We start from the raw sequence: 18,493 nt of genomic DNA, 5'->3' as shown, positions 1-18,493 counted from the left end.
ATTTGAATAGAAAAGAGAAATAGTGGAGCGCTGTATTCAAGCAGAGATCATCAGTGAATTACTGGCAGCTGACACAAGGGGGATTCCTGCCTAGATACCCCCAAAAAAACAAGAAATAGAGTAAAAAATTTGTCTGCACCTGAGATCACTGAGACATTTAGACAAACCAAGGATAATAATTAAAAGAAATTTATTAACACAGTAGCAACAATTAATCTTACTAATAGAACTGCAGTTCCTAAGATCAACATCTAAAATCACATAGCAGAGACAATGTAATAGTCTGCGTAAAAGCACCAATAATAAAAGTTTTATTGTGCTGTTTCCCAGAGGGCAAAAAAAATTAACAAATGTCAATAGTAATATAGGGATTGATAATCCTATCATAAACAAAGTTCCATAGTCTAGTATATTAAAAAAGAATACTTGATTAATGTGTGTGTATATGTATGTAGTGTGTGTGTGTCTGTCTGTCTATGTATGTAAATATTTATATTTCTCCTCAGAACTTTCCCATGGAGGATGTATGAGCTCTTTCCGCTGGAACAGAGGTGGAGACTTTAAAGGTCGAAAATGGGATACTGATCTTCCGACTGACTCCGCGGTATGATGCTTATTTGTTTAAATGGATACAGAGCTTCCAAATATTTAAATTACACATTTTGTTCTAATAAATTATATAATTCCCACTTCGGGGCCAATTTTTGTGTTGGATGCAAATGCATAGGCAAGACACTTAAACCTCCAGAAATTTGAGTGGCACCTATCTGACAGGTGTATTTAGGGCATTTATGTGCTGTATAGTAATTGTGCGCCGATGCAAGCCAAACACACCCCTCTTGAGGTGTGATTTATTTTTGGTTTACGTATAGTGTTTACCTAGCCTAAGTTCTGCGTTTGTTCCCTCCCCTACCCAACTTACCACACGATTCCAGATGATTGGTCCAGAGAAAATATGTGGTAATTTATACAATAGATTTTAGATTGCACATATCTTAAAATACTTGTAACTGAAAATACAGAGGTGGAAATGCATGATCCATAGTTGTGCATGTACAAAAAGGCAACTTTCATATTTAACTCTATATCACCTTCTTTGAAGTAGGTTTATCTTGAAGTAGACGACAACTTCAGAAACATTTGTCACATTATTTATTATGTCCAGGTTATCATTTTTTTTTATTTTATTTCAGGACCAATATATTTGTTATTAAACAACTAATATAGGTTGGTCTTCCCTCCTTTTAGATAGTAATGCACGTGTTCTGTACTTACCTTGACTCTCGATTGCCTCCTCATCCCAAGTATCCTGATGGGAAAACCTTCACCTCTCAGCACTTTGTCCAGACACCAGATAAACCTGGTAAGTATTTGTATATAATTGGAGATGTGTACATTATGTATATGTAGAGTAATAAAGAGTTTTATACCTCCAGATACTGTATATTGAGCATAGGAACAACAAGCAGATACAAATCATAGCATAAAGATGTGTCCTCATACACTATTGCTGCAGTCGCGCTAAACAGCCTTTCTCAGCGTGTCAGGTCGTGACTCTGCTTGCCGGGCATCTGTTTTGCTTGAATGTACGTCTTAGTAGCAACAATTTAACAATCTGATGCAACAAACTGCTTCATGAGACAGCACTAATTAATTTGCTATACGACACTTGTACATCTGTGTGCGAATGAGTCTGAATCTGTATACGAACTGCCTGTAGCCAGGGGTGGGGTATGTATGGAGGAGGACCCAGGGCATCCTGGGAGCTAAAGCTTGTTGACTGTTTGGTGCCTGGATCACTCCAGCTACAAACCCAAGGTAATTTCTGTGGACCCTATGGACCTCTAAGAAAAAGCGTTAACAAAAGTATGTTATACCAGAACTCTTATTTTTCTCCCACTTTTGTAAAAATTAAGGATCAGGGCTATTCATTAAACATGTAACAGGCAATATCAGATATCTCCTGGTTACAATTCTGCCCCGATAATTTGTAGAAATTATGTAATTCATCAAGCTCCGAAAAAGCAATTATTTTAGAACTTGTGAGTGATACTGTATGCCACCCTGTAGTACCTAAAGTGTATTTAATTATGCTTGCACCAAGACTTTCCAAATGGAGAGGGTGAAATAGTAGAGGATTCTAATTTTGAGGACTCCTTTAGTTTTTGAGGAGTCCATTAGATGACTAGGGTTAGATAATGTAATGTGGACTGTGATACAGGCACTAAATGTCCAGGGTAGTCTGGCATGCCTGCTAATACCCTGGGTTAACAAGCCTATGCGTGTTTTGCTTCCCCTCTAATCATCTAAGGTGAATTAAGTTTCTTTAAGGCAACAATTTCAGAAAGCCAGTGCCTATTGTCTTGGCAGATAGTAAAACAGATAGTTATGGGCACCCTCTTCATTTTGTGAAAAAGAGGAAGACAATGAAGACATCCATAATGACAGATGACTAACACAATCTCAACTTTCATCTTAATTTGCAAAAATAAAAAATAAAATTGGTCTTTATCAGTTCAGATGAAAAAAAAAATCAAGATCACCACCAATAGTTGTACAAAGACCCCTAAACACAGGGTTCTAGCTTTTGTTGCTTTATAATAACAGCCACTAATATTGTTGTGTAAGCCAAAATTACCTTATTTGTTGGCCTGTTGTCTACCTTCAGTGGCAAAAAGCCTATCCAGGAAACATATATGATCTAGTTTAAAATCTGCTCTTTTTAATGAACGTTGTTTGAAAAAAGTTATGCTCGTTTTTTGCTAAAGGATGTCAACAATAAGCAAAAAATCAATTTTGATTTGTGAGAGCAATTTTAGGTAGTGCTATCACTGGAACTAAAGTAGTTTGAAGTCTGACATTTTAGGACTGTGATGTTGACCACTTGGGTAGTTGGCTACACTGATGTCATAATAAAAAATATTATGCAACTGAATTCCAGATTAAGCTCTAATCAACATTTTTTTTTTTGCATACTTTGGCCCCATACTGTGAAAAAAGTAAAAGTATGTAAGTCAGGACAGAGATTTTTTTTTTTTAATTAATCTGCGCCAACAGGCACGTCCACTAACCCAACTTTTACTCTCCTAGATCCGCCACAGCAATAACCTGAACATTGCTGATTGTGCACTGCGGAGTCTGTGACCGTTGCATCCACCCCCCCCTCCCCCCCCACTTGGGGGCCATAGTTACTAGCTACTATTGCATATTGTTAACTAAAATGTTTCCAAAATTAGTCTGATATATATGCCAACCTTCATTTTTAAATATTTTAACAAAGTTGGAAATAGTCAGATGGGGACCCCTGGTCCATTTGACAATCAATGACCTGAGAGAATCAAAAAGATTCAATTAATGTCAAATTCAATCCAGTTTTGGCAGCGATCTTTAGTGAGGGAATGTCTCACCCCATAATTGCAGCAAAAACCTATAAAGATCTTCTCTGTCCATTTATGAATGCTACCATCATTGGGTTGACAAAGTGCCAAAAGCAGGCGCATGACCGAGATATTAATACTCATTTCATTGGGAGAGAGCATTGTAATGTATCTTGCAGCAAATCATGTAGTGGAAAAAGACAAATAGGGTTCATTTTACTTAAGCAAAAACAGATCCACGCAGGATAATGGAAGATGAACAAGGATTGGTTTCAGAAGTTTGGGATGCTAACGATAGATCTGATGGCAACAAGTCAAAATTCCAAATTTGGAAAAGTCTACACCTGCCAGAGATTAAAAGGCAGAAGGAATAACACGACTGGAGAACTATTGTACGTGTTCCTTACTGTTCTAATTTCAAGAAGATAAAAAGGGAAGATGCAGACGTAACTGCAGTGTTTCAGGTCATAGTTTGCAGTAGCAAAAGATGCACCTGGCCCCCCTTCTTCAGGAAATTGTCTTGCTCCCAAATTCATAAAAGTTCTCATTGAGTGGTCATAATGGAGGAATAAAGCAATCTCCATGTTTTTGAAGTACTACTGCAAGCAAGAAAAAGTAATTCTTCAAAGGTTTAATATAAAGTTTGGAGACCTTTCAGTGACATACTGGAGTTGGTGATGCAGGGTGCGCCAGATCCCCTTGAGTGTATCCGGAAATGGGGGAATGGCTTAGCTGGAAAGGGACATTGCCATGAGGCACACACTCTGTCTAATCACTCTGAGGGCGTGCTCAGCACTCCCTGAGATACCGGACTGACCCCACAGACTTTCCCTGCACCTTCAGTTCCTTCTCAGTGACTGGGAGCCAAGAACATCATAGTGCAGTGCTCTGCTCCCGGTCACTGAGTAGGAGCCGGCATTTTGGCGTTGCCCCCTCGGAGTGTGATGGCACGGTACGCAGTCCCTAGTGACGTCACTGCATTTGTATATTTGTTCAAATCCAAATTGATAGGGGTACATGATGCCACATACTTTATATACTGGACTTTCTTCATGAAGTTTTTCAGATTTGTCTAGGTCTTGCTCTTAATACATTGAAGGTATATCTATCAACGCTGAGTGTATTATTGGATGCTATATTATATTATTTACAGAAATAATCAAGAAATTCGTTCAAAGAACCAAAATAATTTGCTCTTGCATAAAATAGTTTGTGGCACAATGGAATCTCAATCTTGTGTTGAAATTACTAACACTGGAACCCTTTGAACCCCAGATTAGGTATCACTCAAGTGGCTCACTCAGGAGAGTTGTAAAACTTCAAGCTTTATGGTACAATTATATATACTCTGTGGGACTTGGTCACAGCACAACTTTATCAATCTTGCCTAAAGTGGTCTCCAAGTTGCAGGTCAAACAAGAAATTGTACTTTTTGGTACAGAGGATGTCAAAGTTTAATGCCAGGATAAAGCTCCTTCCAAGAGCACACTTGATAAATGGATAAGAGTGGTCATCTCAAGGCTTATATTAGGGAAGGCTGTAAGGTGCCCATTCTGTGACCTTCTGGGCTAACAGGTCTCAGACATCGGCAGATGATCATTGCAAAACTGTATGATCATTTTTGTGTCATTACTCCATAGGACACTAGGTTTGGTAAGAAGATTCTTCAAGCAATTGATCATTTTAAAATAAACACCAATCAGCCATAATATTAAAACCACAGACATGTGAAGTGAATAACATTGATTGTTTCCTTCTAACAGCCCATGTCGAGGTGTGGGATATATTAGGTAGCAAGTTGACACTCCGTTTTTGAAGTTGATGGATTTGAAGTAGGAAAAATGGGAGTGTGTTAGGATCTGAGCGACTTTGACAAGGGCCATATTGTGATAACTGGGTCAGAACATCTCCAAAACGGCAGGTCTTGTAGGGTGTTCTCAGAATTTATTAGTTAGTACGTACCAAAAGTGGTACAGCGTCAAGGTCACGAGCGCCGAAGTCTCATTGATGTGTGTGGGGAGCGAAGCGAAGGCTAGCCTATCTTGTTTGATCCCCACAGAAGAGCAACAAATTGCTGAAAAATTTAATGGTGGCTTTGATGGAAAGTTGTCAGAACACACAGTGCATCGCAGTTTGCTGCATAGCCGCAGACCAGTGAGAGTGCCTATGTGGCCGTTGTTCACCAGTAAATGCCTACAATGGGCACGTGAACATCAGAACTAGACCATGGAGCAATCGAAGGAGGTGGCCTGGTCTGATGAATCATATATTTTCTTTTAAATCATGTGAACGGCCGGGTGTGTGTACAGCATTTACCTGGGGAAGAGATGAAACCAGGATGCTTTATGGGAAAAAGGCAAGTCAGCGGAGGTATTGTGGTACTCTGGTGAAATGTTCTTCTGGGAAAACATGGGTCATAAGTTTGCGAAAGGGAGTTTGTTTCATTAAACTCGCAGACATCGAACAGATGCACAAACATGAGAAATGCAAGATCCAATTTGAAATGCTAATTTCTACTTCAGGGTCCATAGGGTATCCACAGGATACCTTGGGGTATAGGTGATGACGTTAGGCATCGGGCACCACAGAGTTAATTTTCAGCCTCCCAGGATGCACAGGGGTCCCTCTCCTATACCCCGCCCCAGAGCCAAGGCAAATCAGTTTCGTGGGTGTCCGGCCAGGAGTCTGATCACTTTCACAGAGGGGGTTAGAAGGCCCCTGAAGTTTCTTCAAATGCAGCTGTGGCTGCACAAAATGAGCTGTACAGCATGGACAGGCAGTACTGACGTCCATGCTGTCGCTCCAACACCCCGCCGGACCAGAACACCGGTACTGATCTGGGGAAGCTGCTAGGTATCTGGGGTCACAGCTAGCGGTGACCCCGGATTACCTGGACTGTGACCGGAATCAAGGGGGCAGGTAAGCGGCGGGGTCCCACGGTGGGCACCCGCCGGTAACAGTCTTTTGGCTCCCCAGGCAGGTACTGATCCTGCGCCTTCCACTAGACCACCAGGGACAGCGGACTGCGATTGTGCAGTACAGCGCGGCGTCCCAGGGGTTAATAGCATGCCAGGGGAGAGCGCCTTCCCTGTCTAACAGCCGGCACCTCCCCCGCTGCACAGTGCCATTCCACAGCGGTCTGAGCGGGCTGTGTCAGCACAGCTCCCCAGGGCCGGCCTCCTCTCTGCTCATCGGCGGCCATTTTCTCACTACATGTGCTGGGAATGACAAACGCTGCTGGAAGCTGATACAGGCATTGTGGTCCGGGTCCCCCTGCATACCTCTCCTCCAGAGTAAGGTCAGAGTATGCTGCACTGTTTCCTACCAGGCTCTGTGTCTGCGTAGTTGATCTCAGTGCTGATAGTGCAGGGAGTCATTAATGCATTGTATGTGACTTAATGCTAGCGCTATTGTCTGTACTTTCATTCTGACTGTCAGCCATTTTACTATCTCTGTCTTCTCTGCTAAAAACCCTTTCGGTGCTGCAGGGTTCTCATTGCCTCACGGTAAACTATATTGTCTGTGAGGGGAGTCACATACACTCCGTTACACTCATGTCTGGGAGTGAATGTGATTTTCCTCTCCAGCTAACGTGTACCAAATGTAATGTACCAATAGTGGAGAGTGAGGGGCACACTGTAGGTGTATGTCGGGCATGTTATATAATTTCACGCCCGACTACTGTCACTGTGCCCGTACAAGAACCGCCCTGGGCCTGTTTTGCTATGGCACTTACAACCCTGGTGGGTCAGCTGGCGACACCCCCTGCGCTTCCCCTAATGGGATTATCGCAGCAGTCGTTGGGGTCATTACCCATGCAGGGGTTCCCTAGACAGTTGATGGTACCCCAGTGTCCTCACTGTCACCCCCCATGTGTCCCAGGAACCCACGTGGGTAAATTCATTGTCCAATACGGTAAAGCACCTGACGGACATTTTTTAGGGGGAGTCATCAATGCTGCCCGCGAAGCGGCCTTTAGTGTCTCAGATTGCTCATTATGAGGAGGATGACATGACATCTGATGACGGAGAGATTTTTGACCTCTCAGACCAAGAGCTCTCCCGTACTAGGGAGGTGGAGTCTAAGTAAAAAACCTTATACGGCAGTCTGTGCAGCCTTGGTTATTACAGATGACGATCCCCCCGTGGCCAAATCTAAATATGCCTTCTTTAAGGATATTAAGGGTGATGCCACTGTGTTTCCTCTATCTGGTCAATTAGTAGATCATTTAGAGGAGGCGTGGAAAAATCCGGGTACCATCCTCAAAAACGTTTGGCTTTTGCATATCCCTTTGCGGATAATTATTTTTCCAAATGGGAAACCCCTCCACAGGGGGATTCTCATGTCGCACGCCTGGTGAGGAGTGCTGCATTGCCCATGCCCTCCATGTCCTCCTTAAAGGATATTACGGATCGTGGAAGGTGGAATTATGCCTGAAATCCATATATTCCCTTGCTGGGGGGGCGTCCAGACCGGCAATGGCTGTGTGCGGGGTAGCCAGAGCCATGGAGCGTTGGGCCGATAGCTTGAAGATGTATCTAGACCCTGACTCGTCACCTTAGCAGGTGGAGTTAGTGGGTAACCTCAGAGACTCAGCTACATATATTAATGAGGCAGCCTTGGATATAGGGCTTCTCACTTCCAGAATCTCCTCAGCTGCAGTGGCTGCACGCCGCACCCTGTGGTTGCTATTGATACCCCTTAATCGCTATACCTAAATGTCGCTATTTAGCGCTACGAGTCGCATAAGAAATGCTTTCCAATCCAATTGTGGTTCCAAAGCACAAAAAGTTATATTATTCAATGAAAAGTATAACGCGCTGTGATCTAGACAATTAGCGCAAAAAGCAAGTAAATACAAAGGTACAAGCCGATACATACACGTGCGCACTGGTACCAGTATTCAGTCATCAATCCAGAAGCTTGTGGTCATCCAAAGAGTTGGTGCGTCAACCAGGGGGACCATGTTTTATTGAAAGACTTCGAGGTATTATGCAATATAGCAGTCATGTATTCCATCTTGTAAACATACCAAACATGTGAAATTATAGCCTGCATAGGGGAAGGGGCAGGACTTTTCCAATCAGCTGCTATCTGGCAAGTCCTAGCAGATGCAATGTGTTGGAGCAACTTATTCTGATGCCGGGATAGGGTGGGTAGTGGCAAGGGAAGAAGAAAATGCTGAGGATCGGAAGGAATAGCTGTCTCTAATAAGCACGAAAGGAGATCGACAAAATCCTGCCATATTTTACTTATCTTCGGACAGGACCACCAGATGTGTAAAAAGGTACCCTCGCCCTGACATCCCCTCCAGCACCTATTCAAGACATCTGAAAACAACACTACTTTTAGTCTGGAAGGTACATAATACCATCTAAATAGCAATTTATAAATATTTTCCTTAATTTTAACGCAAATAGTGCTGGAGGCGGCATTATCCCAATTTTCCCTCCAATCCTCAGCATCTATGGAATGTCCCAAATCTTGCTCCCACGCTAATCCATGAGAGTCCCGACTAGGACCTACTTCCTCATTTAACAGAGAGTAAATAGTAGAAATGAGGCCCCTGGTAGAGGGTCTGTTCCAGCATAGAGACTCAAAAGTAGTTAAGGATCTGCTAGTCAGAGTCGGGCTAATTTTGGAATGAAAATGCCTAATTTGTAAAAAACTAAAAAAATCTTTAGTTGGAATTGCTGCTTTTTCCTGAAGAATTTCTGAGAATTGGGAAAAATCTGTATCTATGGTGATATCATTTAAATAATATCACCGGATAACCAAACAATAAAGGAAGATTTACATAAACCTGGAGGAAAAGCGGGGTTATGAAATAATGGTATCAAAGGAGACTGGCTTGGAGCAAGCTTAAAACATCTATTGATTAAGTCCCAAACCGCTAAAGAACGGGAAATTACAGGGTGAGCAGAAACTATCCGGGGGCGATGAATCCTAGAGAGCCATAACAGGGAAGATACAGTGGCCAGTCCCAGCTCTTCGGCTTCAATATCCACCCAGACCCTCCTAACATTAAAATGACACCACTGAGCACATTGAGAGAGCTGTGCAGCGTAATAGTATTTTTTAAAATCTGGAATACCCAAATCACCCCCTCTAGAGGGACGCTGAAGCAATTTTAATCTAATCCGCGGGTGTTTTTGGTTCCATATGAACTATGAAGTTTGGTGCTGAAGGAATTTAAAAACATAAGGAGGGATATATATTGGAAGGATCTGAAATAAATACAAGAGCTGAGGAAGAACGCTCATCTTAACCGATTTGTATTCTACCTATCCATGAGATAAAATAATTAACCATCTATGCAGATCAGACTTAACACAATCTAAAAGACGAGGAAAGTTCGCCTGAAACAACTGATGATACTGGTGTCTTAAGAAAACGCCAATATATTTGATTTTCTTTTTGTGCCAGGTACAAGGGAGCAGGGTTTCTAATGAATGTTTTAAAGTGACAGGAATATAAAAATAAAGAACTTCAGTCTTCGTAACATTAATTTTATATAAAAGAAATATTTAGGGGATAAAATTTGCGCAGTAAACAAATGGGGTGCAGCTTACTTCCTCACAGAAAAAATATTATACACCATAATCTGTAAAATCAGAAACCAAAAGATATATCTGTGAGACTGATAGCGCTCCCACATGTGTAGTGTGTTGTACCACACAATATATACCACCTTGGAATCACACAATAGGTATCTCAATAAAAGGTGTATTTATTAAATGGACATCAAATATAAAAATGGACTAAAAAATGGAATAAAAAACAATTACATATAATGTGCAAAATTAAGCAATAGTAATCCTCCTACCCAATGCCTCAACTATAGACCGATTTCCTTATTAAACGTCGATCTGAAAATTTCTGCTAAAATATTAGCTACTCGGTTAGCTCGCTTGCTTTCTTATCTGATACATCCTGATCAGGTCGGGTTTATACCAGGATGTCAGGCATCAGATAATACTAGACGGACCATTGACTTTATACACTCTATTTATAAACGGAAACTTCCATCCCTAATCTTAGCGCTAGACGCGGAGAAGGCCTTTGACCGCATCTCCTGGCCCTTTGTTTTTGCATTCCTTAATAGAATGGGCTTCTCCGGCAAATTTTTGGATGGTGTCATGGTGCTTTACCGTTCCCCCACTGCGCGGGTCTCTGTCAATATTTACTCCACTAGTTTTGGGATCACTAACAGTACCAGACAGGGTTGTCCCCTCTCTCCCCTGATATTTGCACTTGTTATGGAGCCTCTGGCGGCAAGGATTCGTTGTAATAGGTCCATCTCTGGTATTACCACCACCCCACTGAATATAAAATAGCATCATATGCTGACGATGTCTTAATCTCTCTAACTGACCCAGCTCGGTCTCTAAATTCACTCCTAGAGGACATAAATTTATATTCTCAATACTCGGGTTATAAAATTAATGTTAGAAACCAAAAGATATATCTATGAGACTGATAGCGCTCCCACTTGATAGATGTGTAGTGTGTTGTACCACACAATATATACCACCTTGGAATCACACAATAGGTATCTCAATAAAAGGTGTATTTATTAAATGGACATCAAATATAAAAAATGGAATAAAAAACAATTTCATATAATGTGCAAAATTAAGCAATAGTAATCCTCCTGGTAGGTTACCGTTTTGGGTGGGTGGTGTGAGAACACGATGGAGATAGTCCTGATGAATTGGGCTAGTATTTCTTCACACCACCAGGTATTAAGCCAAAATCTGGAATTCTCCAAAGTCCTTTCCCAGGAGGTACAGCAAAAGCACAGCAGGCACAACGCGTTTCGGATCGTCCTGATCCTGTATCAAGTGCAAGATATAGTGGCATCCTCATCCCTGCTATTTAAGAGGCTAAAACGGAAGTTATGCACTTCCTGCTTCCTGTCCATTCTCCCGCGGTTTGCTTTCCACCGCGGAACTGTAAGCCAGAAGTGGTCATCGTTTTGCGTTCCATTCGCCAGAAGTGAGCGTGCCTGGCTCATCGTTTTGTGTTCCACAGCAGGACCGGAAACCGGAAGTGGTCATCGTTTTGCGTTCCATTCGCCAGAAGTGAGCCCGTTTAGCTCATTTACAATACACAGAGACTGGGAAGAGTTTGTTTACATCTGTATCCTTGGTTACCAATATCCATTTTTCTTATGTACATGCTTTATTGATCCCTCCTACTTCTTAAATAGGTGCCATGCATCTCCTAAAAAACTAATGTACTTTTTGTTCCCACATAGTCCATCCCTACCTTTGAGATGCACGCAGAATGCCTAATTTTTAATGGGAATCCATGGTACATGTAAAAAATGGGAAAGCAAAAGAATTGTAGTGTGTGTGTGTGTGTATGTATATATATATATATATATATATATATATATATATAAATAAATCAAGGATAAAAAGTCGATATTTAAAACAAAATTACACAGAAACAAGTACTTAAAATACTAAAACACAATATAAAAGAGATTACTCTAACAACCATTTTAGCTCAAAATCTGAATTCAAACCCATTGGACCTAATGATTCTAAAGTATATATCCATAGCATTTCTTTTTGTGCAAGTCTTTTATCTAGATCCCGGGATCTCCAATTTTCTTTGACCTACTCAATGCCCATAAAATGTTTTATACACATCTCCGATTGATTATGGATATTCTTAAAATGCTCTGAAAGAGGGTGTCCCAAAAGTCCCTTACGAATATTGTACACATGTTCCGCCATACATGTTTTGAGGTTTCTAGTGGTTTTTCCCACATACACGAAACCACACGTGCACTCTAATAAATAAACAACATTACGCGAGTGACCAGTAATAAAATTGTTGATGTAAAAAGTTTTTTTCATTATTTATCATTTTAAATGTTGTGATCTTTCTTTCTTTCATTTCCTTTATTAGTTGTAGTTTTACACATTAAGCAACTTCCACACCTATGGAATCCTTTTGTCCTTTCACTGGTGGGTTTGGTATCTATTAAAGTGCTGTTGACTAATTTATCTTTCAGGGACTTGGACTTCCTATAAATAAATATAGGTTTCTCTGGTAAATGTTCCTTTAAAATCGGATCATCTTGTAAAATTCTCCAATTCCTGGATATACTTCTTTCTAATTGTTTATAATATGATCCATAATTGCTAATAAAGGCCCATTCATATTTTGGATCTCTTGGTTTTTTCTGTTTCTCTTGTATGAGGTCCTGTCTTGGAATGCTAATGGTTTTTTCTTTTGCTTGCCTCAACATCTTAGGTGTGTAACCCTTTTCCATGAATCTTAGATTCATATCCTCCAATTCTTTTTCCCAGATATTGTTTTCTGTACAATTTCTTTTTGTTCGCTGGAACTGACCTAAAGGGATATTTTCCAGCCATCTGGTATGATGTTCGCTGGAAACATCTATATAAGAATTAGAATCCTTTTCTTTACGGTGGGTTTTGGTGCATATTTTGTTGTTGGAAATGTAAATATTGAGATCCAAAAAAGTGAGATCTGTACAACTCGTAGTGATCATTAAAATTATATTAAAATCATTAGAGTTTAGTTCATCACACCATTTACTTAAAAGTTCACCATCCCCTTTCCAGATAAAAAGATGTCATCTATAAAACGGAACCAGGTTACCAGATTTGCCCCTCCTTATTTAAAATCAGCAATATGATTGAACTCCCAATATGCCATAAATAGATTCGCATAACTAGGGGCAAACTTGGTACCCATAGCGGTTCCTAAAATTTGTAAATAAAACGATCCATTAAAATAGAAATAATTTATTTTTTAGAATGAATGAAATAGATTCAACTAGGAAATCTTTCAATTCCGCAGTATAATTACTTTGATCAAGGAAAAATATAATAGCTTGCTGGCCTTTATTCCAATCTATTATTGAATATAAGCTACTTACATCAGCGCTCCCCAGAATATAGTCATTTTCCCATGTTAGACTTTCCAATTTTCTTAGTAAGTCCGGTGTATCTTTTAGATAAGACTTACCAAACCCTCAGGAAGACCAATTATATCGGGATCCAACAGTATAACATCAAATCTCTCAGCTATAGTTGACCACTATTTACAACCATTAGTGGTCAAAACGAAGTCTTATCTAAAAGATACACCGGACTTACTAAGAAAATTGGAAAGTCTAACATGGGAAAATGACTATTCTGGGGAGCGCTGATGTAAGTAGCTTATATTCAATAATAGATTGGAATAAAGGCCAGCAAGCTATTATATTTTTCCTTGATCAAAGTAATTATACTGCGGAATTGAAAGATTTCCTAATCTATTTCATTCATTCTAAAAAATAAATTATTTCTATTTTAATGGATCGTTTTATTTACAAATTTTAGGAACCGCTATGGGTACCAGGTTTGCCCCTAGTTATGCGAATCTATTTATGGCATATTGGGAGTTCAATCATATTGCTGATTTTAAATAAGGAGGGGCAAATCTGGTAACCTGGTTCCGTTTTATAGATGACATCTTTTTATCTGGAAAGGGAATGGTGCACTTTTTAGTAAATGGTGTGATGAACTAAACTCTAATGATTTTAATATAATTTTAACGATCACTACGAGTTGTACAGATCTCACTTTTTGGATCTCAATATTTACATTTCCAACAACAAAATATGCACCAAAACCCACCTTAAAGAAACTGATTCTAATTCTTATATAGATGTTTCCAGTGAACATCATACCAGATGGCTGGAAAATATCCCTTTAGGTCAGTTCCAGCGAACAAAAAGAAATTGTACAGAAAACAAAATCTGGGAAAAAGAATTGGAGGATATGAATCTAAGATTCATGGAAAAGGGTTATTCACCTAAGATGTTGAGGCAAGCAAAAGAAAAAACCATTAGCATTCCAAGACAGGACCTCATACAAGAGAAACAGAAAAAACCAAGAGATCCAAAATATGAATGGGCCTTTATTAGCAATTATGGATCATATAAACAATTAGAAAGAAGTATATCCAGGAATTGGAGAATTTTACAAGATGATCCGATTTTAAAGGAACATTTACCAGAGAAACCTATATTTATTTATAGGAAGTCCAAGTCCCTGAAAGATAAATTAGTCAACAGCACTTTAATAGATACCAAACCCACCAGTGAAAGGACAAAAGGATTCCATAGGTGTGGAAGTTGCTTAATGTGTAAAACTACAACTAATAAAGGAAATGAAAGAAAGATCACAACATTTAAAATGATAAATAATGAAAAAACTTTTTACATCAACAATTTTATTACTTGTCACTCGCGTAATGTTGTTTATTTATTAGAGTGCACGTGTGGTTTCGTGTATGTGGGAAAAACCACTAGAAACCTCAAAACATGTATGGCGGAACATGTGTACAATATTCGTAAGGGACTTTTGGGACACCCTCTTTCAGAGCATTTTAAGAATATCCATAATCAATCGGAGATGTGTATAAAACATTTTATGGGCATTGAGTAGGTCAAAGAAAATTGGAGATCCCGGGATCTAGATAAAAGACTTGCACAAAAAGAAATGCTATGGATATATACTTTAGAATCATTAGGTCCAATGGGTTTGAATTCAGATTTTGAGCTAAAATGGTTGTTAGAGTAATCTTTTATATTGTGTTTTAGTATTTTAAGTACTTGTTTCTGTGTAATTTTGTTTTAAATATCGACTTTTTATCTTTTATTCATGTATCCTTACATTTATTTTATATATATATATATTTACAATTCTTTTGCTTTCCCATTTTTTACATGTACCATGGATTCCCATTAAAAATGAGGCATTCTGCGTGCATCTCAAAGGTAGGGATGGACTATGTGGGAACAAAAAGTACCACATTAGTTTTTTAGGAGATGCATGGCACCTATTTAAGAAGTAGGAGGGATCAATAAAGCATGTACATAAGAGAAATGGATATTGGTAACCAAGGATACAGATGTAAACAAACTCTCTTCCCCGTCTGTGTATTGTAAATGAGCCAGGCGCGCTCACTTCCGGCGAATGGAACGCAAAACGATGACCACTTCTGGCTTACAGTTCCGCGGTGGAAAGCAAACCGCGGGAGAATGGACAGGAAGCAGGAAGTGCATAACTTCCGTTTTAGCCTCTTAAATAGCAGGGATGAGGATGCCACTATATCTTGCACTTGATAAAGGATCAGGACGATCCGAAACGCGTTGTGCCTGCTGTGCTTTTGCTGTACCTCCTGGGAAAGGACTTTGGAGAATTCCAGAGAATTTCAGATTTTGGCTTAATACCTGGTGGTGTGAAGAAATACTAGCCCAATTCATCAGGACTATCTCCATCGTGTTCTCACACCACCCACCCAAAACGGTAACCTACCAGGAGGATTACTATTGCTTAATTTTGCACATTATATGAAATTGTTTTTTATTCCATTTTTTATATTTGATGTCCATTTAATAAATACACCTTTTATTGAGATACCTATTGTGTGATTCCAAGGTGGTATATATTGTGTGGTACAACACACTACACATCTATCAAGTGGGAGCGCTATCAGTCTCATAGATATATCTTTTGGTTTCTAACATTAATTTTATAACCCGAGTATTGAGAATATAAATTTATGTCCTCTAGGAGTGAATTTAGAGACCGAGCTGGGTCAGTTAGAGAGATTAAGACATCGTCAGCATATGATGCTATTTTATATTCAGTGGGGTGGTGGTAATACCAGAGATGGACCTATTACAACGAATCCTTGCCGCCAGAGGCTCCATAACAAGTGCAAATATCAGGGGAGAGAGGGGACAACCCTGTCTGGTACTGTTAGTGATCCCAAAACTAGTGGAGTAAATATTGACAGAGACCCGCGCAGTGGGGGAACGGTAAAGCACCATGACACCATCCAAAAATTTGCCGGAGAAGCCCATTCTATTAAGGAATGCAAAAACAAAGGGCCAGGAGATGCGGTCAAAGGCCTTCTCCGCGTCTAGCGCTAAGATTAGGGATGGAAGTTTCCGTTTATAAATAGAGTGTATAAAGTCAATGGTCCGTCTAGTATTATCTGATGCCTGACATCCTGGTATAAACCCGACCTGATCAGGATGTATCAGATAAGAAAGCAAGCGAGCTAACCGAGTAGCTAATATTTTAGCAGAAATTTTCAGATCGACGTTTAATAAGGAAATCGGTCTATAGTTGAGGCATTGGGTAGGATCTCTGTCAGGTTTGGGGATCACCACAATATCGGCCCAGGTCGTATCAGGAGCAAAAGAAGCACCCTCCAAAATATCGTTAAATAAAGAAGTAAGATGCGGAGCAAGTTCCTTAGCAAATAATTTATAATTTTGCGCTGTAAATCCATCGGGGCCCAGGGCGGCAGAGGAGCGCATCGATTTTATGGCCTCTATTGTCTCTTCGACTGTGATACAGTCATTGAGTGTACTGAGTTGAGAGTCCGATAGACTAGGCAAAGAGGTAGAGGACAAATATGAGCGCACCTCCTCGGCTTCGACGGAAGAGGGAAGGGAAGAATCTGATAAATTGTAAAGGGAACTATAAAAAACCCAAAATTCCTCAGCCATAACTTCAGGATCATAGGTAAGGGAACCAGATGATGGAGAATATAACTTGTCTATCACGTTTAACGCTTGCCTGCGACGCAACTTATTGGCTAACAAAGAATCAATTTTATCAGCTTTATCATAAAAGCATTGATGAAGTTTCTGCAATATAAGCGTGGCACGACGTGATAAAATGGCATTAAGCTGGCCTCGTAAATTCTCAATTTGGGACAGCACAGAAGCACTAGGACATCTTATGTTGGGTCAGTAATGTAGAGAGCTGTGACTCGAGAAGACTAATCTCCTGCACCACTGTTTTGTAACCACTGCGGTTTTAGCAATGAAAAAACCCCTTATGGTAGCCTCATGGGCTTCCCAAAGGATACTAGAAGAAATGTCAGGAGAGGCATTCTCCTCAAAATAATGGGTCACCACCAGTTTCATTTTTTGCAAAGCAAGGGGATGTTGTAAAAGGGAGTCATCTAGGCCCCAATTGCGGTTCCCATGAGGAGAGCGATATATATCTAAAAGAATATAAACGCCCGCGTGGTCTGTCCATGTGAAAGGGGGAATACCTGCCTCTATAACCAAAGAAACAATAGAAGAGGAGGTATGGAGGGGCCGAAAAATTAGTGTAATCTTTGGCGTAAGGGTGTTTAAGACGCCAGGAGTTGCAGAGTCCATAATGCTTAAGGGAGGCAAGAAGAGTACGGGAAGCCCTGGGAAGGGACATCCCGGAGGCATGGACAGGTGGATTAGTTCTATCTAATAGGGGATCAATAATGGTATTAAAGTCCCCACCCATAATAATATGGCCCTGTGCCTCTCTGCTAATACGCCGAAACAAAAAATCAAAAAATTGGGCCTGATCTTGATTGGGAGCGTAAACTGATACTAAGGTGAGAATCTCAGTGCGGAGAGTACCGATCACCATAAGGAAATGACCCTCTGGATCTATCACTGTTTTGATATGAACAAAAGGGACACTTCGACGAATTAAAACGGCCACCCCACGTTTTTTACAAGTCGCCGAAGCAAAGAAGGTCTGAGCAAAACACCTACCTCGGAGCTGGGAGTGCAGGCCTGTAAGGTGTGTCTCCTGTAGAAATACAATATCTGCTTTCTCCCTCCTACAAGCCCCTAAGAAAATGGTACTTTTCCTAGGAGAGATAAGTCCGTTCGCTCCTCAGAATTTTCTTTGTGTGGTTTTCCCGCCGAAGAACTGGTTTAAACTAGCCAAAAGACACTACATACAGAGGTATACATTCTAATCACTAAGTCCCTATAATTCATAACTTGCGGACGCATTATGCGATCTCCTTGCCGATAGAACTGGAGATCTGCGAATAAAGAGGGATTTAGAATGGTACCAAACATGACATAAACATAAAACCTCTAATGTTAAGCTTAATATGAAGGAACCTTTTTATAAGTGCTTGCATGTGTGAGTGTGAGAATATTGTGTACTTGCGTTAGTATGCATTGTGCATCTTGTATATTTTATATGTATTATCTAATGTGCGTATAGGTTTTGATTGGACTTTCAACAATATGCAGTAGTTAAGCAGACGCACGACGCTAA

At 40.2% G+C, this 18,493-nt stretch overlaps 1 protein-coding gene across 3 annotated transcripts in view; it reads left to right on the top strand.

Annotated features, from left to right (window-relative positions):
- TMEM209 (transmembrane protein 209) overlaps window positions 1-18,493 on the top strand; it is a 98,137-nt gene that overhangs the window by 60,824 nt on the left and 18,820 nt on the right. For all 3 annotated transcript variants that reach the window (XM_088468683.1, XM_088468684.1, XM_088468685.1), the window contains exons 11-12: window positions 507-604; window positions 1,249-1,363. In XM_088468683.1, the coding sequence (XP_088324809.1) occupies window positions 507-604; window positions 1,249-1,363 (213 nt within the window). The remainder of the gene's footprint in view (window positions 1-506; window positions 605-1,248; window positions 1,364-18,493) is intronic.

Source organism: Taudactylus pleione, unplaced genomic scaffold (genome assembly GCF_031769625.1).
Source record: "Taudactylus pleione unplaced genomic scaffold, aTauple2 ptg000086l, whole genome shotgun sequence".
In the NCBI taxonomy this organism is placed as follows: domain Eukaryota; kingdom Metazoa; phylum Chordata; class Amphibia; order Anura; family Myobatrachidae; genus Taudactylus; species Taudactylus pleione.
This window is presented reverse-complemented; position numbering and strand designations above follow the sequence as displayed.